This window comes from Gobio gobio (assembly GCF_949357685.1).
Source record: "Gobio gobio genome assembly, chromosome: 4".
NCBI classification, from domain to species: domain Eukaryota; kingdom Metazoa; phylum Chordata; class Actinopteri; order Cypriniformes; family Gobionidae; genus Gobio; species Gobio gobio.
Window position 1 is genome coordinate 34,754,309 of NC_137100.1, and position 25,164 is coordinate 34,779,472.

At 37.4% G+C, this 25,164-nt stretch overlaps 1 protein-coding gene across 4 annotated transcripts; it reads left to right on the forward strand.

The window, feature by feature from the left end:
• gucy2d (guanylate cyclase 2D, retinal) lies at nucleotides 1-24,627 on the forward strand. Of its 4 annotated transcripts, XM_079815330.1 has the most exons (22): nucleotides 1-157; nucleotides 331-416; nucleotides 1,481-1,588; nucleotides 8,062-9,075; nucleotides 9,453-9,754; nucleotides 10,395-10,767; nucleotides 10,868-10,949; nucleotides 11,030-11,138; nucleotides 11,401-11,520; nucleotides 13,709-13,792; nucleotides 13,977-14,153; nucleotides 14,352-14,508; nucleotides 14,614-14,763; nucleotides 14,900-15,048; nucleotides 17,313-17,476; nucleotides 17,560-17,752; nucleotides 18,486-18,660; nucleotides 20,066-20,164; nucleotides 21,501-21,595; nucleotides 22,599-22,684; nucleotides 22,795-22,883; nucleotides 23,317-24,627. In XM_079815330.1, the coding sequence occupies exons 4-21, from the start codon at nucleotides 8,256-8,258 to the stop codon at nucleotides 22,880-22,882; spliced, it is 3,423 nt and encodes a 1,140-aa protein (XP_079671456.1). In that variant the 5' UTR covers nucleotides 1-157; nucleotides 331-416; nucleotides 1,481-1,588; nucleotides 8,062-8,255; the 3' UTR covers nucleotide 22,883; nucleotides 23,317-24,627. The 4 variants fall into 4 exon arrangements, with proteins under 4 accessions (XP_079671456.1, XP_079671457.1, XP_079671454.1 ...); XM_079815331.1 differs by lacking the exon at nucleotides 1,481-1,588; XM_079815329.1 differs by having other exon boundaries at nucleotides 5-416.
• Nucleotides 24,628-25,164: the final 537 nt, after the last annotated feature.

Genomic DNA, 25,164 nt, shown 5'->3' on the forward strand with positions numbered 1-25,164 from the left:
GCCTGTTCCCAGTAAGACCCAGGACTCAGAGAGGCTCTTGTTCCAGTGGCCTCCCCCATTAGGCTCTCCAGTTTGGGCAGGACTCAGTCTAATAGAGGGCCTCCAATCTCCAGGGACCACAAACCAAAAATCAACTCTCCATTGTAAAAAGAGAAAGGTGGATTTCTACTTCTATACTTTTTTATACTATTCTTTTCAAAGACATTTTTTAAAGATTGCTCTTCTATTTGTTTTTACATGGAATATCTGTCCTTTCTCCACCTTCAATTCGGACTTTCGCATTTTTAAATTGGATTTTGTTATTTCTTATTACTATTTCCTCTCTGGGAGGGCTGTTCTGGTCTCCCGCTGACTCTTCCTATGATGTTCTAATGGAACGAGCACTCATCATGGCTCTCAATTAGCCACACACACAGGTTAGCCAATCTTTTGCTCCTCTATTAAACAATCCTTTACAAAGAGTAAAAGTAGTTTTCAATATGAAATTTGCTTGAGTAGTCCTGGAGGCTTAGAGAATTATAACACTTCCCTGAGGGATGCCAAGTAATCTTAGTTTGTTATCATTAGTAAGACTGTTTGCATTTCATGCTTTGTCTTTTTTGCGCTTTGTATAAGCGGAGTTTGTTAAATAATTTTGTTCAATATAATATATGCATTGTTTTATTTCTCTTAGTTTTATATTACAGGTGTCCATTCACTATAATGTTTCTGTATGTTTAGCCACTTAAACTAACACATTACATATCCAGGTAACAAATGCCAAAACATAGGCAGTTTAGAGGTCGTTACTGCCTAAAATCTATCAGAAAGGCACAAAATGTGATCCATGTGTACATGTTCAGATCATGAGATTCAAGCAGTAATTTCCAGCAGCCAATGATCAGCTATAATAATAACATTGGCGCATTTACAGTATGTAACAGGACATCCGCTTTGAACGTAATAGCAGAAAGCAACCTTGATAAATCTTATTAGTAACGACAAGGAATATTTAGATATTTAAAATCAATTTTAAAATAGATTTATATTTTATTTTATCTGATGAAACTATTGTTTTGTTATGCCGTACATAAAAATTGCTGGGGTATGCCAGTTATCCAATATCACAGACTGTAAATCATTCAAATACAGGAGTAGCATTAGTCTGACAACAAGGTCCCGTGCAATCTTCTGTAATCCTGAGTTATTTCAGTGCTGGCTAAAGGTCCAAAGAAAGAAAAAAAAAAGCCTGACTGTTAAAACATGAGGGGTAGAGAGGAAAATAATACAGGATGGATTAAAGGTTAAAGAATAACAAATAAATCAAAGAAGAAAAGACTTCTAACAGGTACATAGTGATAGATACATAGTGATGATGGTTTAAAGAGATATAGTTGATTAAGATTAAGATTGTTTAAGCCTCACGTTATTTGGCAGTTATTATGGCCAGGGATAATGAAGGCAGAGCTCTTTAATTGTAATCTGCTTTCTGCTTTCTGAGCAATGGATAGAGACAGAGAGAGAGAGAGGAATGGGCAGACAGCCTGGTTCAAGTTGTGTGACACTTCACCCCAGCTCTACCTTTAAACACAGATGGCACATGAGTCAGGTGAGGATGTGGTTGGTCAGCTGACCAGAACAATCCTGCAATCAGAGATCAGATCTCTAGGATTACAGTGGAAAGGCTAGTATGAGATGAGGGTTGACGAAGACTTCAGTATCCTGCTTCTTATTTCTCAGTGTCACCTTGGTCACCACAAAACTCTTATTAGCAAACCAAGCAGCATTTAATTGAGAATTGTAGTAATAGGTAGATATAATTCTTTTAAAATAGGTTAAGTAAATATAAATATATGTGTATATTTCATCCTCACTTAACACATCATCCAGGCCAGAACCCTATTTCTGCCTCAGAGTAAAAGATAAAAAAGTTATTTCTGGATAGTTTAAAATAAGAAATTAAGTCACATTGTGAGATGTAAAGTCGCAATTATGACTTTAGTAAGATATAAAACCATAATACTTTTTAGGTGGATATGGGTTTTACTTTTAGTGCATCATAGACTCTATATATAATTTAAAATAACTGCTTCTGTTTTTATATTAATTCAATTAATTAATATTAAAATGTAATGTATTCCTTTTACTAGAATTATCAAGCTATATATATATATATATATATTGGTAGAGTGGGGGGAAATTATAGTCCCTTAAGGACTGTGTAACTTTTTCTGTGAAACAAATGGTAAATGTGTCTAGAATAATGATCCTAGTTTTGAAAAAAAAAATGTAAATAAAGCAATTTGCTTTATACGTTTACAGCCAAATCAGAGTACAAGCATGTTTAAGCTTAAAATTAAAAAGACAATCCAAAATAACAGTATAGATATTTATTAATTAAACATTTTAAAAATCAACCTTTTTGAAAAATATTGTTAGCTGATGCTAACTGGCTGGCTAACTAGCTAGCTGATGCTTTTTTTTGTTGTTGTTGTTGAATCATTTCAAATAAAAACAGGCATTAACATATTATCAATGATAGACATCAACAATAAAATCAAGCAGCATATTGTAAACAAGATACTAGTAACATATTACACAAGAAAAAATTAAATTAAATAAAATTTCATAATATATTGACAGTAATTTAGAGAGCTTTAAGGCACTCCTCATTTTTAGTTGTTTTAAGGATTTAAATAAAAAAATAGTAATTTTTAAATGCCTCAAAACATGGAGAAACTTTAACAAATCTACATTTGTGTAGGTAAAATTTGGCTACAATCATCATGTTATTACACAAAAATTCAATGTCTTTGTTGTCCAAAAAGACACCAAATTTAACAATATGACAATCAAAGACAGGTATTAAATTTTTTGTCTCCAACCACTCATACAATCTGTCCCAAAAGGATTTAACAATCGTACAATTATAAAAAAGATGTTCCTGAGATGCAATATCTTTTTGACAAAATGTACAGACATTGCTATCCAAATTAAATCTTACTCTTAGAAATTCGTTACATGGATAAATGTCGTTTTGAAATGTACTTCTTTCATTTTAGGTAACAAAGGAAATGACAAGTATCTGGTTCTAACTTTGATAGTTTCAAACTTATTAAATTTTTCATCCAATTAATTATACTTGTCAGTAAATAAATCCATGGGTGTGGGTATTACAGAAGAATATTGTAATATACCTTTAATTAGATTTCTCAAAGCTACAGGAAAAGCTTTGACAACTAAAGAATATTGTCTATAAGAACAATCCAAATGAAACTATATTTTAAGATTATCACAACTTAACATACAGTGGGGCAAAAAAGTATTTAGTCAGCCACAAATTGTGCAAGTTCTCCCACTTAAAAAGATGAGAGAGGCCTGTAATTTTCAGGTACACTTCAGAATGAAGTGTCAGAATGAAAGAAAGAAAATCCAGAAAATCACATTGTCAGATTTGTAAAGAATTTATTTGCAAATTATGGTGGAAAATAAGTATTTGGTCACCTACAAAAAAGCAAGATTTCTGGCTCTCACTGACCTGTAACTTCTTCTTTAAGAGGTTCCTCTGTCCTCCACTCGTTACCTGTATTAATGGCACCTGTTTGAACTTGTTATCAGTATAAAAGACACCTGTCCACAACCTCAAACTGACTCCAAACTCCACTATGGCCAAGACCAAAGAGCTGTCAAAGGACACCAGAAACAAAATTGTAGACGTGCACCAGGCTGGGAAGACTGAATCTGCAATAGGTAAGCAGCTTGGTGTGAAGAAATCAACTGTGGGAGCAATTATTAGAAAATGGAAGACATACAAGACCACTAGTAATCTCCCTCGATCTGGGGCTCCACGCAAGATCTCACCCCGTGGGGTCAAAATGATCACAAGAACATTGAACAAAAATCCCAGAACCACACGGGGGGACCTAGTGAATGACCTGCAGAGAGCTGGGACCAAAGTAACAAAGGCTACCATCAGTAACACACTACGCCGCCAGGGACTCAAATCCTGCAGTGCCAGACGTGTCCCCCTGCTTAAGCCAGGGCATGTCCAGGCTCGTCTGAAGTTTGCTAGAGAGCATTTGGATGATCCAGAAGAGGATTGGGAGAATGCCATATGGTCAGATGAAACCAAAATAGATCTTTTTGGTAAAAACTCAGCTTGTCATGTTTGGAGGAGAAAGAATGCTGAGTTGCATCCAAAGAACACCATACCTACTGTGAAGCATGGGGGTGGAAACATCATGCTTTGGGGCTGTTTTTCTGCAAAGGGACCAGGACGACTGATCCGTGTAAAGGAAAGAATGAAAATGTATCGTGAGATTTTGAGTAAAAACCTCCTTTCATCAGCAAGGGCATTGAAGATGAAACGTGGCTGGGTCTTTCAGCATGACAATGATTCCAAACAGTGTTTGAGTGGCTTCGTAGGAAGCATTTCAAGGTCCTGGAGTGGCCTAGCCAGTCTCCAGATCTCAATCCCATAGAAAATCTTTGGAGGGAGTTGAAAATCCGTGTTGCCCAGCGACAGCCCCAAAACATCACTGCTATAGAGGAGATCTGCATGGAGGAATGGGCCAAACTACCAGCAACAGTGTGTAAAAACCTTGCGGAGACCTACAGAAAACGTTTGACCTCTGTCATTGCCAACAAAGGGTATATAACAAAGTATTGAGATTAACTTTTGTTATTGACCAAATACTTATTTGATTTTCTGGATTTTTTTTCTCATTCTGTCTCATAGTTGAAGTGTACCTATGATGAAAATAACAGGTCTCTCTCATCTTTTTAATTGGGAGAACTTGCACAATTGGTGGCTGACTAAATACTTTTTTGCCTCACTGTTTTACCATCTTTGTCCATTAAATGTATTACAGCCCAAACTCCTTTTTCCATCCAGTCTTTATAAAATAAATTTTTCCTCTTATGTAAAATACATTTGTTATTCAAAATTATAGCCTTATGTGGAGTAAAATTATTCTTGCAGCATTTTCCAGTATATTAACACCTGCATATGAAAATCAGATAACTTAAAAGGCAGTTTAAATGGTTCAAAATCACATCTTAAAAGAAAAGAAATTCCCCCTACCCTTTGGAAAAGATGAAAAAGAAGACTAAACCATAAAGATGTTTCATCTTTTACAAATGTTTGTAACCATCTTGACATAATAACTCCGTTCATTGCCCCAAAATCAATTACATTCATCCCTCCTTCTTCTGCTAATTTTACCATATCACCTTTTGGAATCATATGCTGCTTATTGTTTCAAATAAAATTATAATTAATTTGGTTTATTTCCTTAATGCACCTTTCTGGTACTGCTAATGAATATGCTGGGTAAATTAATCTTGATATCCCTTCCATTTTTGTTAAAATAATTCTTCCAAAAATGGAAATATGTCGTTGTAATCAGCTACTCATTATTTCTTTATTTTTTGCACAACAACTTGAATATTATTTTCTTCCCTGTCCCTTAACTCTTTTGTAATAGTTATTCCCAAGTATGTGATCTTATTTTTGACTGGAATATTATAAATTACATTTTGTGTACTGTCATGAATAGTCAAGATACAGCTTTTAAGGCATTAGGTATTTGATCTTATTCCTTTAAAAATAAGGTTGTATCATCTGCTAGTAGTGTAATTACCAAGGATCTACCCAAAACATTTAAAGATTTTATACTTTCATCATTCTTAATATACAATGCTAGTAACTCAACAGCAAGTAAGAAAAGAAGTGGGCTAACTGGGCGCTAGCTGATGCTAATGTGAGGTAATTTTTAAATATAAAGTCCAAATATTTTTATTCAACCACCTAGTTAGATTAAATTTGATGGGAAAACAAAGAGTGTGATGTTCAGAACTACTACAGTAATTATGATAATAGTGGGATTCTGGTGGTGCTTTACCCCAAGTGGCTGGGGGCGTTTTACCCCACAGACAAGGTTTGGGGAAAAAAATTGTAGTTCTGAAAATATAATTATATTTTATTTAAGTACTCCCTAACTGCAGGCCTCGCCCTTCTCATATCATATAAAACTGTGATGTTCTGCATCACAGATTTTCTGCAAAAATCTTAGATGTTCTGCAAACATCTAAAATTCTTTTCTTCTGCAAACAACACGCTTTAAAACACTTTTTTTCTTACTGTTAAAAATGTGAAATCCGTTTTCTCTCAGGTAGCTACTTTACCAGTGTAAGCTTTGCGGTGAAAACTTCTACATCACTCTGGTCAATGTAGTCCATAGCAACAACAAAGTATCTCAATTTTATCTAGTGGTTATATTGGGAAACACAGTATGGGGGCGTTTTACCCCATGGGGCGTTTTCCCCCACTCTACCCTATACATACATATACACTGTTTAATAATTCTAAGGAATAAATTAAATGAATAACTTAGGCTACACTTTATTATGACCAATGTTGAAAACAGTTCTGCTTAATATTTTTGTAGAAATCGGGATTTATTTGATGAATCGAAAATTAAAAATAACAGCATTTATTTGAACATTTGTAACATTTGTAACAAGTGTTGTTGTCAAGACCACCTAATCTGAGACCAATGAGTGTTGAGACCAAGACAAGACCAAGACTTTGAGGGATTGAGACCAAAACAAGACCAAGACCAGCACTCCTTAAATTCACAGAGGTCCACATTGCCACTTATAATTTCTAATAAATGACTTATAATAAATACAAGTAGAATAAGTCACTGTTACTAATCAAATGAAATCATTAACAACAAAATGTGCTACAGAGGTGATACATCTATGATAGAAGATGCATCTGAATTGGTAAATTACAAATGCATAAATAATGTTGAGGATAATGTTTTTTTATTTTTTTTATTGAATGTTTGTTAAAGCAATATCATGTTTGCAGTCATTATTGCAGTAATTATATCACATATTTTAAATCCAGATCTCATACAATAACTTTTTGCAACAATATCTTGAATTTTGTGAGCATTTGTATACATTTTTGGTGACATTTTTGACACAGTCCCTAATTAATTTCTGAATCGACACAATAAATAAATCAAATTATTGATTGCATCTGAAGCAGTAAGTTTTACATCCAATCACATTAATGATGTTAATAAATAAATCAGGCAATGCACTGGCAATTTTGTAATATCCCAGCAGTTGTGGTCTTAAATGGCCTTGAAACAAAATCCCGTCCTCTTAGTCTGAGACCAAGACAAGACCAAGTACAAATGTGGTCGAGACCGAGAAAAGACCATGACTATCAAAAAATTGTCTTAAGACCGGTCTTGAGACCAAGACTAGTCTCTAGTACTACAACACTATTTGTAACATTAGTTCCCGTTTGCCATCTCAATCTGCTTTCAGTATCAGTCAGTATCCTTAGAAACGCTTTAAACATCACAAGTCAGAGGAGAAAGGCATAGTTCATCATAACATCGTAATATACATCATATACATAATTCACCCGCTATATTGCAAAATCGATTTTCCATATCAACAAAAATATACCATGATAACCAGGCTTCTCTTGAGATTCCCCTGCTTCAGAACGGTTATGCCAAAGCCTGCCAGTGATTGGTTACAAGGTAGTTTGTGACGTCAGAAACACCAGCGATTTCAAACTGTTTTTTTGTTGTTGTTGAGTTTTGAGTCTTTGGTTCACTGCTGTTTTAAAGAGAAAATACTCCTCAATGATGTTGACCTATGATTTTGCACATGGTTTGTCTTAAAGCGTATTAAAAATACCACATAGACATTATGTGTAATATTTTCACCACAGGGGGAAAAAAAAAATCTTATTGACCCCCAACTTTTGAACCTTAGTTTAGATCTGATGACCTTGGTACAATAATGAATTATATGACACTGATGCTGATGTAACTGTTACACTTTCGCATCACTAATAAATTAACAGTGGTGAAAAGAACTGCAATGTATTGTAAATTAATATTCTAATTATAAGAACAAAAACAAAACTAACTTTTGTCTTTTTTTCCTGTTCTGTTTCTGCCCCTTATCTTTTCCCCTCTCTTTCACCAAACCTTTATTGTTTCTCTAAAACACAATTGCACACATTTGCTTCATCTCTATAACAAACAGTGATGGCTGGTTATTGTGCAATAGTTTTGGGCTAGTGCCCCTCAGTGGGTAGAACCCAAATCGAAAGCTGGGTGTTTTGAGCGTGTTTTTATCAGCCTTCATACGGTCGCTGACTAAATATTCACATAAACACAAAACATCTCTCAGTGCCACCTGTTTTCTCATTGTCCTGGACATTTAACAGTAGAAGTAAAATGGGAATGGATGACCACAGAAACTCTAGCTTTCTTTGCCGGTCCCACCACCCACGATGGCAACCACAGTCTTCAACAGGAAAGCGACGACAAAAACCAACCTCAAAGCAAAAAGCAAAAAGCCCTGATGGTCCAGTGAGCTCAGTGTCCTCGACCTCCGTGCTACGCAGCCACAGCTGGTGGGGGAACTGTTTGCTCTTTCCTTTAGTAATGCTATCATACTTGCCCTGTGAGGCCTGGGGCACCACCTTTAAAATTGCAATCGTAGGACCATGGGCGTGCGACCCTATGTACTCCAAAGCCCTGCCAGACCTGGCTGCCCGATTAGCCATTAGCCGCATCAACAAAGACCCCGACCTCAACAAAGGCTACTGGTATGATTACACACTAATTAATGAGGATTGCTTAAGTTCCAGAGGTCTGGCACGCTTTGCCGAGCTGGAGGGTTACGGTTCGGCCTTTCTTGGACCAGCAAACCCTGGCTACTGCACTGCTGCTGCACTGCTGTCAAAGAATTGGAACAAGGGCATCCTGTCCTGGGCTTGCCTGAAGGCTGACATGAATGAGGAAATGTATCCCACCTTTCTGCGGCCACTCCCATTGTCTTCTCGTGTGCTCTTCTCTGTGCTTCGCTTTTTCCGCTGGGCACATGTTGGGATTATAACAGCGGAGAACGACATGTGGGAAGCGACTGGGCATGAACTTGCAGCATCCCTGCGTGCTCTTGGTCTACCAGTTGGCACGGTTGTTACCATGGAAGCGGACAAGGAGGGACCACGACAAGCCCTAAAGGCAATACGAGAGACAGATCGAGTGAGGGGTGAGTTCTGAGTTATATTTGAATTATGTTTAGAAATGTATATTAAAAATGGTCAGCAAGTAACTCTTAACTAACAAAGAGGATTACTGAATAGTGGTTTGGTTGGAGGTTTCATCTTTCATCTGCTTCTATATCCTCAGTTATTCTTAGATAAATTAAATCAGTGATTAAGGATTGAAAATCTTATCCATATGTCTGTACATCAATATTTCAATTAGTTAGGAGGATAGACACTTTTTAAATATTAATGGGGAAAAAGTTTGTCATTCTGTGTTATTGTGATGTCTCATTGTGTCTTAATAAGTATTAACATTAAATTATTCTTTCATTTATTGCTCAATTCTTTTCCCTCCCTCTTCATTTTTGGTGGAGTGCAGTTGTCATCATGTGCATGCACTCTGTTCTGATTGGTGGAGATGAACAGTATCAGTTGCTAACCACAGCACTGGACATGAGAATGATTGACCGAGGATACATCTTCATTCCATATGACACACTGCTTTATTCACTGCCGTATAAAAATGTGAACTATCCAGTCCTGGCCAATGACACCAAATTGCGAAGAGCTTACGATGGGGTCTTAACAATTACCATGGACCAAGGGGAACAAAACTTCTATGAGGCCTTTAATACAGCGCAGGAATCCTATGACATACGCAGCAGCACACCAGCTGAAGAGGTAACACACAGAGTTTGAACTTGTCTTACCAAATGATTTTAGACCTAGTGCTACGAGCAATATAGGGACAGGGATAGCTAAAGCAAAGTCTATAGTTATTAGAAAGAATCTTTGCCACAATAGTGACTTTTTAGATTTTTTATCACAGAAAAAAGTTGTGTAGCATTATGTATTTAATATGTACATAATTTGTGTATGTTAAGATATTTACAGGTTGGTGTTTTGTCTCTAAAGGATTCTCATAAAACATGGTTATGATAGTTTACTAAAACCCATAAAAAAACATTTTCGTTATTTGTATATAAAAGAAATGTCACAGCTAGCTGTCTATGCAACACTTTTCGTTTTCATTTTTGTTTAACTTGATGTACTAAAATAACAAACTGAAATAAAAATAAAAACTATATATACACATCCTTACAAAAACTAATGACAAATAAGAAAAACAACACAATTACTCAAACTTTAACTAAAATTATCATGAATTGGAGAATATAAATATAAAAACGAATTCAGAATATTAGTGATAGGCCTACTAAAATATCAACAGACACTTATTAAGTTTTTCTTTGTATGAGAAAATGCTTAGAATCACACAACTTTTTTGATCTACTTTTGTGGATTTTTCCTTTCTTGGCAGGTTTCTCCATTTTTTGGGACCATATATAACATGCTCTATTATACAGCCATGGCTGCAGAGCAGAGCCGTGCTGCGAGTGGGCGCTGGGTATCGGGTGATGCACTGGCTAAAAACACCGGTGGATTTGAATTCAATGGCTTTAACCAACGGATATCAGCAGGTACTGACCGAGAGGGAATGCAGGCGCGCTATGCTGTCCTGGATTCAGATGGCTCTGGCTCCAGCCTACATCGCACGCACGCCCTCGAAGCACCGCACACGTTTGCAAAATACGGAGGGTTGAAATACTTGGGGAAAGCGATTCATTTTGCTGGAGCGTCTCCGAGCAGTGACTCAAACTGTTGGTTCAGCCCTTATATCGCTTGTAGTGGAGGTGAGGAAGTAGAACTTCTTATGCCACATTTCATTAAATTACATTTTATAACATAATCATCATGACTGATTCTGTATCTCATTCTTTCTTTTTGTTTCAGGCATGGATGGAGTAACCCTTTTCTTCCTCCTCTTGTTGCTCATTGTGTTGATAGGTGGAGGTGTCCTTTTTCTCCATGTAAGGTATATGAACTGACTTGCTTGAGTTTGAACAAGTTTTTAGTATTACTGATAAACAAATAAGCATATGAGTGTGTGTCCAGGAAACATGGGCAGGTGGGGATATTAGGAGCATTTGGAGGAGGAAGCCCCTCTAAAATAGTGCTGACACTGGACGACTTGGTCTTCATCAACACCACACTCAGCAGGAGGGTCAGTCACAAATGCCCTCTCTCTCTCGCTATGTGTCTGTCTTGCTCATTGACTTTGTCTATGTCTCGCTCACTTTTCATTTCTCTCTTTCTGTGTATCTGTATAATTTTAGAGTGTGCTCTTCTGCAAGTGGGATTGTAATAAATAGGACAGGAATAAGTCTTTTCGTAGATATTACTCTTTCAATCTCTCTCTTGCGATCATGATTTTTGTCAATGCCAATTGATAATGCCTTATCAATTTCTCTCCATTCTCTCTGTAGAAGCTGAATGAAGATAGTATGGTGAAGAGTCAACTAGATGTTAAAACCCCACAACACTCAGTTTCAGGTCGCAGTTACATCACGTCAACTCCTGAAACGTCCAACATTGCTGTATTTGAGGTGTGTGAAATTTGTGCATTTTTGTGTACAGACATAGTTGTCAGCAAAGTGTTTTGGTTCTATATTAAGTCAAAATCACACAAACAAGAGGGATTCATATGGAATACCAGAAGGTAACCAATGTTTCAGACAAAATTTGACCAGTTAGTTTGTAGTATATTTTTCTCCACTAATGAAAATAGTTCCAAAGGAAGCCTAATGCACCAAACTGGAAGAGCAATTTGAAAGTTATGCTTCAGCGGCTGCAAACTGTGAAGTAATCACTCCAGTTTTTAAAGCTCTACTCAGGGTTTTCCATTTCCTACTCCATGCCCTGCTGAAGAATCCAGCATAAACCAGCATGTTTGTTCAGGCTGGTTTAGGCTGGTATAGTGCTGGTCTAGCTGGTGGACCACCATAGTGATGCTGTTCTCAAACAAAACTGAGCTGGTGCAGCTCTCCCGCTTACCATCCTGGTAACCAGCAAACCAGCATACAGTTCCCAGCATAAAAAACATACCTTATGCTGCTGACCAGCCAGGGGCTGGTTGCATAAACTGCTAAAACTAGTCTTACAAGTTAGTCATCATTTCTTAGGGCCCGAGCACTGATGGTGTGAAGACCCTATTGGAATTGCTCAGCCTATTATTATTATTCTCCCAAAAGAATCGCAATTTTGAGGGCCTAAACATGCTCAAACTCACGAAACTTTGCACACGTGTCAGAAGTTGCGAAAATTTGTAATTTTTTTTATAAAATTTCAATTAAGCGCCAATACCTACAAAAAAAGCCCCTGGGTGCAAAATCTAAAAACCCAACAGGAAGTGAGATATTTATAATTTTTTCTGCAAAATTTTTGCAGTTTTTACCATTTCCAGACGTTGTACTTTAACAAACTCCTCCTAGAGATTTTATCAGATCAACATCATGTTTGGTCAGTCTAATCTTAAGGCCTTGGTGATGTTAAATTGCGAAGATCTTGAGTTTTCCCTGAAGGGCGTGTCTGTGGCGGCCTTACAAAATACAATTACAATGCATACAATGTCCGATACGCCCCAAACGTTGCATGTCTGATAAGAGTCCTGACCTGAAAACTCTACATATGAGTTTTAGAATTAGGCGTGGTAAAATGGCTCCATAGCGCCACCTACAACATTTCAACAAAGTGCCCCTCCCGCTATGTTTCACGTACAGGTATGAAATTCACATGTAACAGCCCAATACGTACAAAAAAGTCTGCTGGAACGAAATCTGAAAACCAACAGGAAGTGAGATATTTTTAATTTTCATTGTAAAATTGTTGCAAATTTCCCCATTTCCAGACGTTGTACTTTAACAAACACCTCCTAGAGATTTTATCAGATCAACATCATAATTGGTCAGTCTAATCTTAAGGCCTTGGCGATGCTAAATTGTGAGGATCTTGAGTTTTCGTTGAAGGACGTGTCCATGGCAGCCTGTCAAAGTCTGATGTTTCACCATGACACAGGAAGCTGTTGTAAGTCAGGCATGCAATGTCCGATCTGCCCCAAACTTCACAAGTTTGATAAGAGTCCTGGCCTGAAGATCTACATGCCAATATTCAGTTTGTCATAGCGCCACCTGCTGGCAACAGGAAATGGCATGCTTTACAATGTAATTCACTCCCAGAAACTCATTTAAATATTCCATGAAGTACCAAACATGCTAGAAACACATTCAATCATGCAACACTTGGCTAAGTGTTAAGGTATGCGATTAACGCCACGAAACAGGAAGCTGTTGTAACTCAGGCATACAATGTCCGATCTGCCCCAAACTTCACATGTTTGATAATAGTCCTGACCTGAAGACATCTACATGGCAATATTCAGTTATAGTCAAAGTTCCACCTGCTGGCAGAAGGAAGAGTGGCACATCAAAATGACTTTGCTGTATTTCTCCTATATTTACCCGCTTAAATGCATCTTGCTCACTATTCGCTGGGGCCACTAAGGCCACTGGGTAGCGGTGGCCCCGGATGCGAGGGCCCTTCATCGCTGCTTGCAGCTTTAATTTTCTTTATGACTGTTCATGACTTTTTCGAGATACATAAAGACATATTGATCTAATTTGATACCGAAAAGTGGGACTGATTACCCCTAACTAACTGCTAGTTAGTCATTCTAGTTCTTAAGGCACAGCTATGTTTATGCAAATGGTGTTAAATTGTATTATTCTGTGTTTTCAGGGTGACTGGGTCTGGCTGAAGAAATGCCCCTATGAAGATTCTGTTTCAGAAATCAATGAGAGCACACAGGCCATCTTTATCAAGGTAAGAGAGAGAAAGTGAGCGAAAATAAATGAAAATTAGATAATAAGTTGTGGACAGGTTTTGAATGGAAAACTGAATGCTACTTACCTTCTGTACCCTCTTTTTGCTTCTGTTTGCCCTTTCTCTCTCTCTCTCTCTCTCTCTCTCTCTCTCTCTCTCTCTCTCTCTCTCTCTCTCTCTCTAGCTGAGAGACATGCGCCATGAGAATCTGAACTTGTTTCTGGGTCTGTTCTTGGATACTGGCATATTTGGCATTGTTACGGAGCACTGCACCAGAGGCAGCCTGGAAGACCTGCTCAACAACGAGGAAATGAGACTGGACTGGATGTTCAAATCCTCTCTCCTTCTTGATCTGATCAGGGTGAGGACTTGAAGCGACGTAAGGAAAAGTTTGAATGAATGCATAGATGAACAGATAAGATGGAGATATGGATGGACATGTGGTAAAGAATGACTGGCTGTTAAGCAATGAACTGTCAAAGATGTCATCTGCTTCCATCTTCTCATACATCTCTGTCACTTTCCTCTTAATGCCTTCTTTACCTCTTTATCCCGTCAGGGAATGAAGTACTTGCATAATCGTGAGATTATTCATGGACGCCTGAAATCAAGAAATTGTGTGGTAGATGGCCGGTTTGTTCTGAAGGTTACAGATTATGGCTTCAACGAAATTATCAACTGTCAAAACATCATCTTGGAGGACAGCAAACCGGAGGGTACGTATAATACAAGTGGAATGTAATGAGAACCAGGATATAGAGGCTCCTCTTTTATGTATTCAGTCTTTCTGATTGACTCTGATCTCTGTATCTTTGATACAGATCAATTATGGACGGCTCCAGAGATCCTGCGGAATCCTAATCTGAAGAAGAAGGGGACGTATGCAGCAGATGTATACAGCTTTGCTATTATCATGCAGGAGGTGATCTCTCGCTGCGCACCTTTTTGCATGTTGGATATGCCTCCTGAAGGTCAGACACCATCAAGTACCACTACATAATCACTTACCATGTCGATTTTAATTTTTTCATGTTTACCTAATTAATGGAAAAGCTGAAGATAGCATATTTATTTTGGAGCAATTCAGTTTTGTATCTCTGTGTGCAGAAATCATGGATAAAGTGCGCTCTCCTCCACCGCTGTGCAGACCCACTGTGTCTGTGGATGAAGCTCCGCTGGAGGTGATTCAGATCATGAAGCAGGCCTGGAGTGAGGAGCCTGACAAGAGACCCACATTTGAGGAGATCTTCAAACAGGTACACCTTCTTTATCTCTCTCATGTGTGCACACACACACACACACAAATTCTCATGAAACCTGTGTCTGAAGATCTTTAAATTGAAGATCCTCACACACACATACACACACACACACACACACACACACACACACAAACATCACTTAGTGTGATTTATAAACTGATTTCCTCATGGGGAACCAAAAAATGTCCCCACAAGGATAAGAATTTTGGATATTGCCATCTTTGTGGGGACATTATGTTACCAGGACACACACAAAGACATTCTTAAAGATCCCATGGCATGGCATTTTTCTATTATTTTATAATGTTTCCTGAGGTGCACTTATATTGTTAGTATGATTTTTACATCATAAAATGTCATAATTTAGAAATAAAAGGCATTTTGTCTATACTGCTGTTTGCCCTGTGGCTGAATGCCCTGTTTCAAGAGGCGTGTCTGCTGTGAGACTTCAGTAAAAATGCCCACTGTTGTGATTGGCTGACATCTTTGCATTTGAAATGAGCGGAGGGGGCGTGGTTTAACGAGGTCTACGACACACGAGCTGCTGCCAGAGAGACGGATGGACCTGAGTTCACTTCTCATCAGTTCTCAGCATGTCTCAGTTCGGTGAACTGTTGTAGTTACTAGAATATACTTCAGGTTATTAGTTTATTTCTAGTCGGAGGGGCTGTCACTCATGTCAGAAAGTTAGTAACTTTAGTAAATTATGGATCAGCGCTGACTCGAGACGCGAACCGTTTAGAACGATTCAGTCCGATTTGGTGAACTGGTTCGGTTCACTAAAAAGAACCGATTCAAAAGAATGATTCGTTCGTGAACCGGACATCACAGAGACGGAGCGATTGCTAACAAAGTTATTTATAGTAACTACTGAGTTATGAGAGCGCTGTCTGTCAGCGCGAGTTTATTGTGTTTGTATCTGAGAGTTCTGAATAAACACGAGTCCCAGTAACGCCGAGTCCGTCTTCATCATTATTCTACCAACTTTGTAACACATGCAATGTACCATTACAGCGAGATGAATGAGTTAGTAAGTGTTGATTATAGCATTATTTTTAGATATGTTCCAATCATATGAAAAGCGTCAGTGACGCGCATTGAGTACACAGCGCAAACAAAGACACAACAGCAGTAATCGAATGTAATCCAGTTTATTGTGGGGATAGCTGGCTAGCCTAGCCGGATACCCTCACGCTTACCCCCCTTCCGCTTAATCTCGCGCCGCGTTTGGTGCCTCCGCTGTGGGCCAGATGCAGTAATGGGGGTCGGGGATGTTGAAGGCCGACCGGTCAGTGCAGCCCGAGCCTCGACGTGCGTGAGGTTTATCTCTAAAGAGATGTGAGTCTGCCGATGTTGAGCAGAAACTCATGACTGTATGCACATTGTAGAACAGATAGACGCGACGAGGACGTACAAAAACACTGACTCACAAGATAGAAAACACGAAAACACCGTTCTGTCGGGAGAGAGAGAAGCCGCAGTGTGTGCACGAATAATAAATAATTAGCTACACGTAAGAAATCACTGATCACAGATCAGAAGGAACTGAAAAAAGACTTCTGTTTTCATTTGTACATCCAAACACTGAGAAACTGCCAGCATTCACTCTTTCACAAGCCATGATCTCTCGAGGACAAATATAGCGCTTGCATGGGCGTGACAGATTCTCTGGGTGGAGGAAAGGGAGGTTACCGTTCCTGTGTGGACGTCAAAACAGGAGACTTCAGGATTGGCTAGTCTGGCCTGTCATTTTCTCAAAGGCAGAGAAAGACAGCCAGAACTCGGTTTTACACCGATCAACATTTCTATCCACTTGGGGACAATATTCAGGCTAGGGGAACTCATATTAATGTTGAAATACCTCATAAAATGAAAATGTCATGTCATGGGACCTTTAACTCAGATGTGGCTGAGGAGCTTTTCATTTGAAAAAAAATAAAAAATAAAAAATACAATACAATAATTGAAATTGAAATTAATGTAAGAGATTTGTGTTTTGTAGTCCATGTGTGTTAGCTTTGTGGTCACATATGTATGCTAGTATACTACTAAATGATTTTAAAATAAAGCAGATGATATACATTTAAAAGGTAAAATTGTAAGATATTTTCTATAAGAAGCTGGCATGACATTAAAAAAGAAAGCCAACAAACAAACAGTCCTTTTTTCAGGAAGATAAACTGAACAAAAAATATTCACCACATAAAACATAGGGGAGAAAAAGTACTGTTCTCTGTCTCTTTCTTTCTAACTTGCAGTTTAAGAATGTGAACAAGGGGAAGAAGACAAATATAATTGACTCAATGTTAAGGATGCTGGAGCAGTACTCCTCAAACCTGGAGGATCTGATCCGAGAGAGGACTGAAGAACTAGAGGTAGAGCGTCAGAAAACGGATGCTCTCCTAGCCCAGATGCTGCCCAAGTGAGTCCCACTTCAGATGCTTACATTTCACCCTTATTTTCCCAATCTCTTCTTGTTTCTTATAATGCCATTCTGTCTTTCAGGTCTGTGGCCTTGGCATTAAAGACAGGGAAGCCAGTGAAACCGGAGCACTTTTCTGACGTCACACTGTATTTCAGTGATATTGTGGGTTTCACCACCATCTCTGCTCTGAGTGAACCTATCGAAGTGGTCGATCTGCTTAACGACCTCTACACACTCTTCGATGGAATCATCGCTATCCACGATGTCTACAAGGTCTGCATTCGTTTCACTTATACTGTTGTAGAAATTGAGTAGATTCTTTCATGATGCTGATCTCATAATATCAGATTTAGAATGTTTTTTGCTACAGGTACAAAAGCTGTCACTGGGGCGGTTCCCTTTCAAAAAGTACACCTTAGTACCTTATTTAGCTCTAAAGGGTGCATAATAATGTCCTAAAGGTACATATAAGTACCTAAAGTGTACATATTAGTACCTAAACGGTACATTTTTACGCTTTTAAAAAATGTATGCCCATATTGATTGACATTTTTTCCGAAAGTGCATAAAAAGGTACACTCTAAAAAAAAAAGGTTCTATATGGCACCAAAAATGGTTCTTGGCTCGTAATCATAGGGGAACCTTTTTTAGTGCTATATAGCACCAATTTTGGTGCTTCAGTGGTTCTTCAGCGGTTCTTCAGAGGTGCTATATAGCACCTTAGTCAAAGAACCGGTGAAAAACCTCTGAAGAATCACTGAAGCATCAAAATTGGTGCTATATAGCACTTAAAAAGGTTCCCCTATGATTACGAGCCAAGAACCATTTTTGGTGCCATATAGAACACACATTTTTTAGAGTGTATATCTTTGGTAAGAATAAGGAATACATTTAAATAAATAAAAAGATTTATACAACACGATATAATTTGAGGTCATATCTATTGCACATACAAACAGTTTAGAATTTTTACAAGGAACATTTTATATGATATATATATTAACAGGTAGAGACTATTGGTGATGCGTACATGGTGGCATCAGGGGTTCCGAACCGTAATGGTAACCGTCACGCAGCAGAGATGGCCAACATGTCTCTGGACATTCTGCACTGCATCGGAACATTTCAAATGAGGCATATGCCAGACGTTAAAGTCAAAATCCGCATTGGACTCCATTCTGGTAAGAAAAGCACAATGCACACAAACACCTACACCAATAATGTTCAAAAGAGATTTTGTTTTTGCTGTTTTTGCCTTTATTGAGATAGGATAGTAGAGACAGGAAGCTACGTGGCAGACAGAGGGGAATAGGATCAGGAAAGACACCTGAGCCAGGACTCAAACTCGCTACTACATGTCGGAGTGCTTCAATGGGACATTTTTTTTATGTTCTTGTGAGAAATCTCAAGAGTACATTGTTTTTTATCAAAAACACAGTTCAAACAGCAATATTGTGAAATATTATCACACATTTAAAATAACAGTTTTCTGTAAAGCACTTTACTAGCACGTTATGCCCTTCTCACAAAGTTCAAAATCAACCATATAATTTCCCTCAGCTATAATTATCATAGAGTCTTCACCAAACTGAACATAGTGCTAAATGTAAATACGTTTTACAGTTGATCCTCTGATGGCTGTGTATTCCTAGAACAAGTGAAATGTAAATCCAAGGCATCATCCAATTAACAGATTCATCCAATTAGTAAGCATGGCACTGGCCCACAACTCAACAGAGATCACATGGTGCTTGCACAGGTGTGACTGACACAACGATATGTAACTCTTGAAATTTGAAGCAGTCGCTAACAGTGCTGGGTAGTGACTGATTACATGTCATTTGGATTACATAATCAGATTCCAAAAATGAATGAATGTAATGAAATTACATTACTTTTTAAAATACTCTTATTCAGACTACAGTTACTTTTTTATTGATTACATGATTACATGTTATTCTCACAATGGCAGTCAAATGTTCATAATTCATTGATTCTCCCAAATACTTTTTATCTTTTAAATTTCCTTTTTTAAAACGTCTACTGTTTGTATACGTTCAGAAGGTCTTCCAGGTTCGTTGAATTGCACACACAGACCAGCCACTAGTCATGTGCCTATTACTGAAAACCGAGACACAAACAGCAATTGATCACTGGATTTACAGAAATCATTTAACTTTTAACAAGCGTTTTCTCAACATTGCAACATTGCATATCTAATCAACTCCTGATTAACACATTGATTATTATTTGAATTATCACTCAGTTTCAGTAAGTTATTTAACCATGTAGTAATATCTTTGGAAGATTTTTGTCTTTCGAAAACATTAAAATGTACAATTTTCAAATACCCCCCTGAGATTCTATTTGTAAATCAATGTGATAAACAAGTTAGGTTAAAAGTAATCTAAAAGTAATCCAAAAGTAGTCTGATTATATAACCTTAAATATGTAATGTAATGGATCATGTTACTAACTACAATTTTTGTAATGTAATTTGTAATCAGTAACTGATTACAATTTGTAAGTTATCTACCCAGCTCTGGTCGCTAATGTGCTAACTTAATATTGATGTGTGTTCGACAGGTCCAGTGGTGGCGGGTGTAGTTGGGTTGAAGATGCCTCGGTACTGTCTGTTCGGGGACACAGTAAACACAGCTTCCCGAATGGAATCCACAGGGTTGCGTGAGTACACCTAAAACTTTTGAGTTGTATATGTATATACATCAGCATGTGTCTGATGCTAACAATTTAAGCTTTTGTGACTGTCTCTGAAGTCGTGATTCCACGAATTTGTCTTTGGCTGTAAGGATCAGTAGTTAGTACTTTGTGTGTGTGTGCTGATCAGTGAGTGCATGTCAGTGAGAAGCTCAGAGGGCTTAAAGTACAGAGTTCCCTGTAATCTCTTAAGAGTATAAGCCAAATTAGAAAGAAAATTCTGCTTTAAAGCTAATGTCCTCTTAGAACTCAGCCTCCGCTATCACCCTGAACTGTCTCACCTTTAATCAGACCTTCTGTCGCATTTATCCAAGAACATTTACTTCACGTTTCATGCTGAAGAACATGGAAGAAGTGTGTGAAATATGATTAAAGAATTGCTAATGCACTACCATTGAAAAGATTTCAAAGAAAACAAATCAATACTTTTATTAAGCAAAGATGCATTCAACTGATCAAAAGTGAAAGCAAGGACATTTATAATGTTACAAAATATTTCTATTTTAAAAAATGCTGTTCATTTGTCTTTCCATTCTTCAATAAATCCTGTTTAAGAGAACAACTGTTTTCAACATTGCTTATAATAATGAATGTTTATTGAGCAGCAAATCAACATATCATAATGATTTCTGAAGGATCATCTGACACTGAAGACTGGAGTAATGATGCTGAAAATTCAGATTTAACATAAATAATAAACACAGGAATAAAAAAAAAAGTTCATATAATATTTTAATAATATTTCACAATATCATTGATTTTACTGAATTTTTTATTAAATAAATTGACTTTTTTTTAAACTTTGAATTGAATTGGGCTACCTCCGAATTACTGTAAATATTATCATATTGTACAAGAAGGCTTTGTTTGAAAATCAGGTTGTTTAAAAAGATTAAAGATGTTTTATCATAGATTAGGCCACAAAGGGCACGCGTTTAGTGCTGTGTGATTTCACCTACACAATGAAATGACTAGAACTCAGTTGGCCAGATAATCTGACTGAAGGGTACAGTGACAGAACGTCTCGAGTGATGTAACATGTTCAGTGCGTCAGATTGAAAGTGAACCGTGAATGCGTTTTAACAGTTAGAGACGTACTGCCATCTAGTGCTGGTTTCTCAGGGAGCATCATTACCTTAAGTGGAACTCTGCATAATGTTGTTGATGTCCTGAGTCTGTATAAACTCACAAGAAAACAGTGTGGGCGATGATCAAGTGATGAATTTCTAACAATTTATTTGTATTTATTATTTAATAAATTAAATGAAAAATATTAATTTTTCTGCTCTCCCTGTTTCTACAGCTTACAGAATTCATGTCAACCAGAGTACTGTTGATGTCCTGAACAGCCTCAAACTTGGCTATAAAATAGATTCTAGAGGCAGAACAGAGCTCAAGGTAGACACACATACACAGAGACACACACAGACGTCACATGTCTGGTTTACTATCTTTTCAGGGACTCTCCGTAGATGTAATGGTTTTTATACTGTACAAACTGTATATTCTATCCCCTTACACTAAACCTACCCAATACAAAAAAATTATGCATTTTTACATTTTCCAAAAAACTCATTGTGTATGATTTATAAGCTTGTTTCCTCATGGGGACCTCAAGTTAGGTCTCCACGGTGACACAAGTTCCCATGAGTCAGTGTGCATTCAGGTTGTCCCCACCAGGATATAAAAACATGAACACACACACACAGAAAAGTGTCAGTTGATTTTTATTCAAATACAGTATATAATATGAAAATAGGAATTGTATATATTCTAAAATATATAATATAGTAATTAAAATGACTATATTCCTAACTATATTCTAAACAGAAAGTAAAATAATCATCAGTTCAATATTTGTTGTGTGAAATAAATATCAGAAAAAGTTCTGGCGTCATTTCCATCACAACAGACAAGTTTGTCCCCCATACAGATTTATCAGAAGTTTTACTTTTTTTCAAAGCTTTATTTGGACACTTGAGACATGTGATGTGTGATGAAACAAAAGCAAGGCAAATACCACTATGAATGCTAGTTATACATGAACAAAAGGAATGAGACTTTTTTAATCTTTTTTTTTTATTAAAATTTCCATCACCGTGATTTTCACCACAGAATGGTATTACACAGGGTACATCGTTTGAAATGTGATGGAAAAGAAACTATAAAAGTTCAGATAAAAATAACAATTCTTCACCGTTGCACGTATGTCTGCCATTGGACATTGTTGGTAAACAAATTCAATAAACTAATCTGAGGGTAAAAATGTGTTTGAAGAGAGTGTTTTATTTTATTTTTAACAACTCCCAAGAAATACCCTGGGAACATGCACTACATTATACAGTACCGCACTAAGTGCCTCTTGAAGCCTGTCATATGAGCTCCTGTCATTCTCCAACAGGGTAAAGGTGTAGAGGAAACATATTGGTTGGTTGGAAGAGATGGATTTAACAAGGCACTACCTGTACCGCCAGACCGTACTCCTGGGTGAGAAAGAAACCACTTCTGTCTTCATGTACATCTTTAAGATGATGTCTATGATGTTAGTAGTAATCTAAACTTAATGTTTTGATATATTTCTTTATGTTGCCAAACAGGGCGAGTAACCATGGTATCAGCTTGGATGAGATTCCAACTGACAGGCGGCAGAAATTCCTGGATCGACAGAAGAACATGGGGAACTGAGGTAGAGAACAGACTTTTCAATGATTTCAGTCACATTTGATGTATTTATTTGTTTGGATGATTTTAGTTTTCTGCCTAATGGATGAATTCAAGTGTTTACAGTTCACTGATGTTCTAATGTACATGTCATGTAAGAGTACCTGGAATGATAGTTTACCCAAAAATGAAAGTTCATTTACTCACCCTGATGTCGTTCCAAACCTGCATGCACCCCACCCCCCCCCCCATTTATATATCATATAAAATGTTCCTTGTAATGTTCCTTGTTCCTTCTAAATTTTTTTGTGTTCCACAGAAGAAAGAAAATCATACAGGTTTGGAAACATGAGAGGGAGTAAATGATGAGAGCATATTTTAGGTGTCTGTCCCTTTAAGCACTTAAGGTTGTTCAAACTTTTGTACTCATGCTTTTCTGTTTCTGTGCCTTCCAATAGGTTGCGATGCTCATGTTTCTGCACCAGCCTATCGAATTTAGGAGAAAGTGGGGCAAGGGGATGAAAGGAGTGGATTGAGGTGTTCAAAAACCCCTCTACTACCCTTTTTCTACTCGATTCATACCTAAAAAGAGTGGAAAACCTCACAAGGACATCAGACAAGAAGCACAAACTCTTGACCTCTGAACGCCAGTCCATCAAAACCAACAAGATGGCCTGTACCAACTGCTATGGATGGTCACAGAGAACTTTTTTCTTTCTAAACTGAAATGCATTTATAATGCAGTTTATCCAATACTAAATGAAAGACACTGCTGAGATCACAGCTCACCAAGACATGAAAATGAGAACAGCAGCACATGCCTCATTCATCTCTGCAGTTATTTGAGCCCTCCAGTTAATCCACTTCTACAAAGAGCATTCTGTTCTTTATTTCATTGTTTATTAAACAAATGTGAAACAAACTAAAGCAACAAATTGATGGTGCCTGTTTATAATGGCACCTGACAATTTAGTTATAATTCAGTGGAAATAACAGCAATAATATCCATGTGTTGAAATGTATTTAAAATACTGTGTTGAGTTTATTTGCTAGGAATATCCTGCTTTAATAACTATAGGTGTTAGTTCAAACTTCTTCGCATTCTTCACATTTTCTTTTCGAAAATGTTTCATTTCATGTGGCTCTGTTCGGCCTTTATAGAAAGTGAAATGCATTCAGAGCAGTTTTCATGGCCAAGAAAACATCTTTCAAACCCAAGATTATATGGCAGACAATTACTTGGTATCCTTTGAGTAGCTTACCTCAATTGTCTTCATTGAGTTAAGAAAGAGTAAGAGATACTTTAAAAAGGAAACTCGTGAGCTGAGGCACAAATTGTCAGGTTTATAATAGCATGGCACATTATCTCGATACTCAGGACATTCCATGCATAATATCCTGATGTCAAACCCCGCTTTAGAGTCCTGAAATATTACCAAAGAGAAGACGTATCAGAGATTTATCTAAAGATTTTCTCAACACTATTTTGCCAGCTCATATACACTCAGTAAATATATGTGCCCCGAAAGTAGCATTATTGGAAAGATTAACATGACAGAGAGAATTTTAAATGTGTGGTCTGGATATCTTCATTAAGATAGGAGGGTTCTGGCGCCTGTGGCTGTCCAGGATGACGTTCTGTCACCTGATACCTAAACCACAATCAGGGGAGCTACAGTCACAGCAGGATGTAGCTGAATTTCATTTGCAAATCTCACCATTTTATCTTCTTGTCTGTGCTTATGTAAATAAAAGCTGGTTTTAGTGAGTGTGCAGATTCTTTCTTGGTGCATGTGCTTATTTAGCTCTATATCTGTAAGTGAATCCTCAGTAGGCTATAACCCTTACCTTCATAGAATTATGAAATGTAAATATTTGAATTATAACACAAGTAGCTGAAGGAAAAAGATCAATAACATAAAGGTTATAAGATTTTCTTAGTCATCACATATTTTGTTCATTTGGACAGTTTCAGATGACATCTTCCAGCACATCAGAGTAGCAATAATGTACAAACACGGATGTTTCTCCCACATTGAACAAGATCTACAGGTATAATGAGGATGTCAACACACAAGAAACAAAAGAACCTAGTGTTAAGTGTTAATGGATTATTATTATTATTGTAAACGTTTAATCAAGTTGTACACCCGTGCGGTGATAAAAGAAGGAAAGACATCTCTGTTTTGCGTGCATATGTCAAGGCTAATATGACTGATTGATAAAGACGCGCGGAGGATTGGGTGTCAACTCGCGCTCGGGTGACTCGAGTAAACGGAGTCTGAGCTGAATTATAATTCGCCTGG